We start from the raw sequence: 877 nt of genomic DNA, 5'->3' as shown, positions 1-877 counted from the left end.
AGACCCTTCATCTGATGAAGGGTCTAGGCCCGAAACGTCAGCCTTCCTGCTCCTCTGATGCTGCTGGGCCTGCTGTGTTCATCCAGCTCTGCACCTTGTTGTCTCAGATTCTCCAGCACCTGCAGTTCCTACTATCTCAGAAACAAATTACAAAACTGTTCTAACATCAATCCCAGGCTTTAAAACATGAACTAACTTGTCTGTTTTCCTCACAGATGCTGTCTGAGTGTTGCCAGCATTTTCTACTTTTTTTTTTAATTTCACGTCTCTAGTAATTAAGATATATTGTTTTTGCGGCATTCCCATTAAATGCCAAACTTCACTCGACAATTTGTCAATGTGAAATCTTCAGTCCTATAATCATAACAGTGACAGCACTCTGAAATAACTCAATTCGACGTCGTATAGTTTCGGACATACTGACGTTATGAACAGTGCTAATAAAAATACTTTCAAATATAGAAGCTACCGCCCCACCCCCGGCATAAAGTCCGTGGTGAAGGCAGTGCTGTACACCAGGGCTCATTCACCAAATGCTTAAAAGACGTACATATCGGTGCAATGCAACTTACACAACAAAATTCTAACATTTCTTACCATGATTCTGTTGAAGGAGAAACGTTTCTGAAACGGAAAAAGGATGGGTTTAGCAAATGGCGACTGAGAAAGGAGTAAGTGAAGAAACGCCCACCGCGAAACAGCAGCAAAACCTGGACAAACAGGTTTCGATCTGCATGGAAATTGCAGAAAGCCCGAGTTGCGGCTAATCGAGACGCAGCGCTGCTCAGTCTCCGAAAGTTTCGCCAGTTTCCCCACCAGAGACCCCAATACCCGAATGATCGCCACTCTTCCACCCTCCTCCCCCCCAAAAAACCCC

General features: G+C 44.6%; 1 protein-coding gene across 3 annotated transcripts in view; it reads right to left on the bottom strand.

Moving 5' to 3' along the window:
• lgals3b (lectin, galactoside binding soluble 3b) overlaps window positions 1-877 on the bottom strand; it is a 20,820-nt gene that overhangs the window by 19,421 nt on the left and 522 nt on the right. For 2 of the 3 annotated variants that reach the window (XM_048599788.1, XM_020516024.2), the window contains exon 2: window positions 598-624. In XM_048599788.1, coding sequence (XP_048455745.1) covers window positions 598-600 — 3 coding nt within the window. In that variant the 5' untranslated portion in view covers window positions 601-624. Of the gene's footprint in view, window positions 1-597; window positions 625-710; window positions 786-877 lie in introns of those variants that run through there. The other variant, XM_048599789.1, reaches the window with a different exon arrangement.

This window comes from Rhincodon typus, chromosome 8 (genome assembly GCF_021869965.1).
Source record: "Rhincodon typus isolate 14 chromosome 8, sRhiTyp1.1, whole genome shotgun sequence".
Lineage (NCBI taxonomy): Eukaryota > Metazoa > Chordata > Chondrichthyes > Orectolobiformes > Rhincodontidae > Rhincodon > Rhincodon typus.
This window is presented reverse-complemented; position numbering and strand designations above follow the sequence as displayed.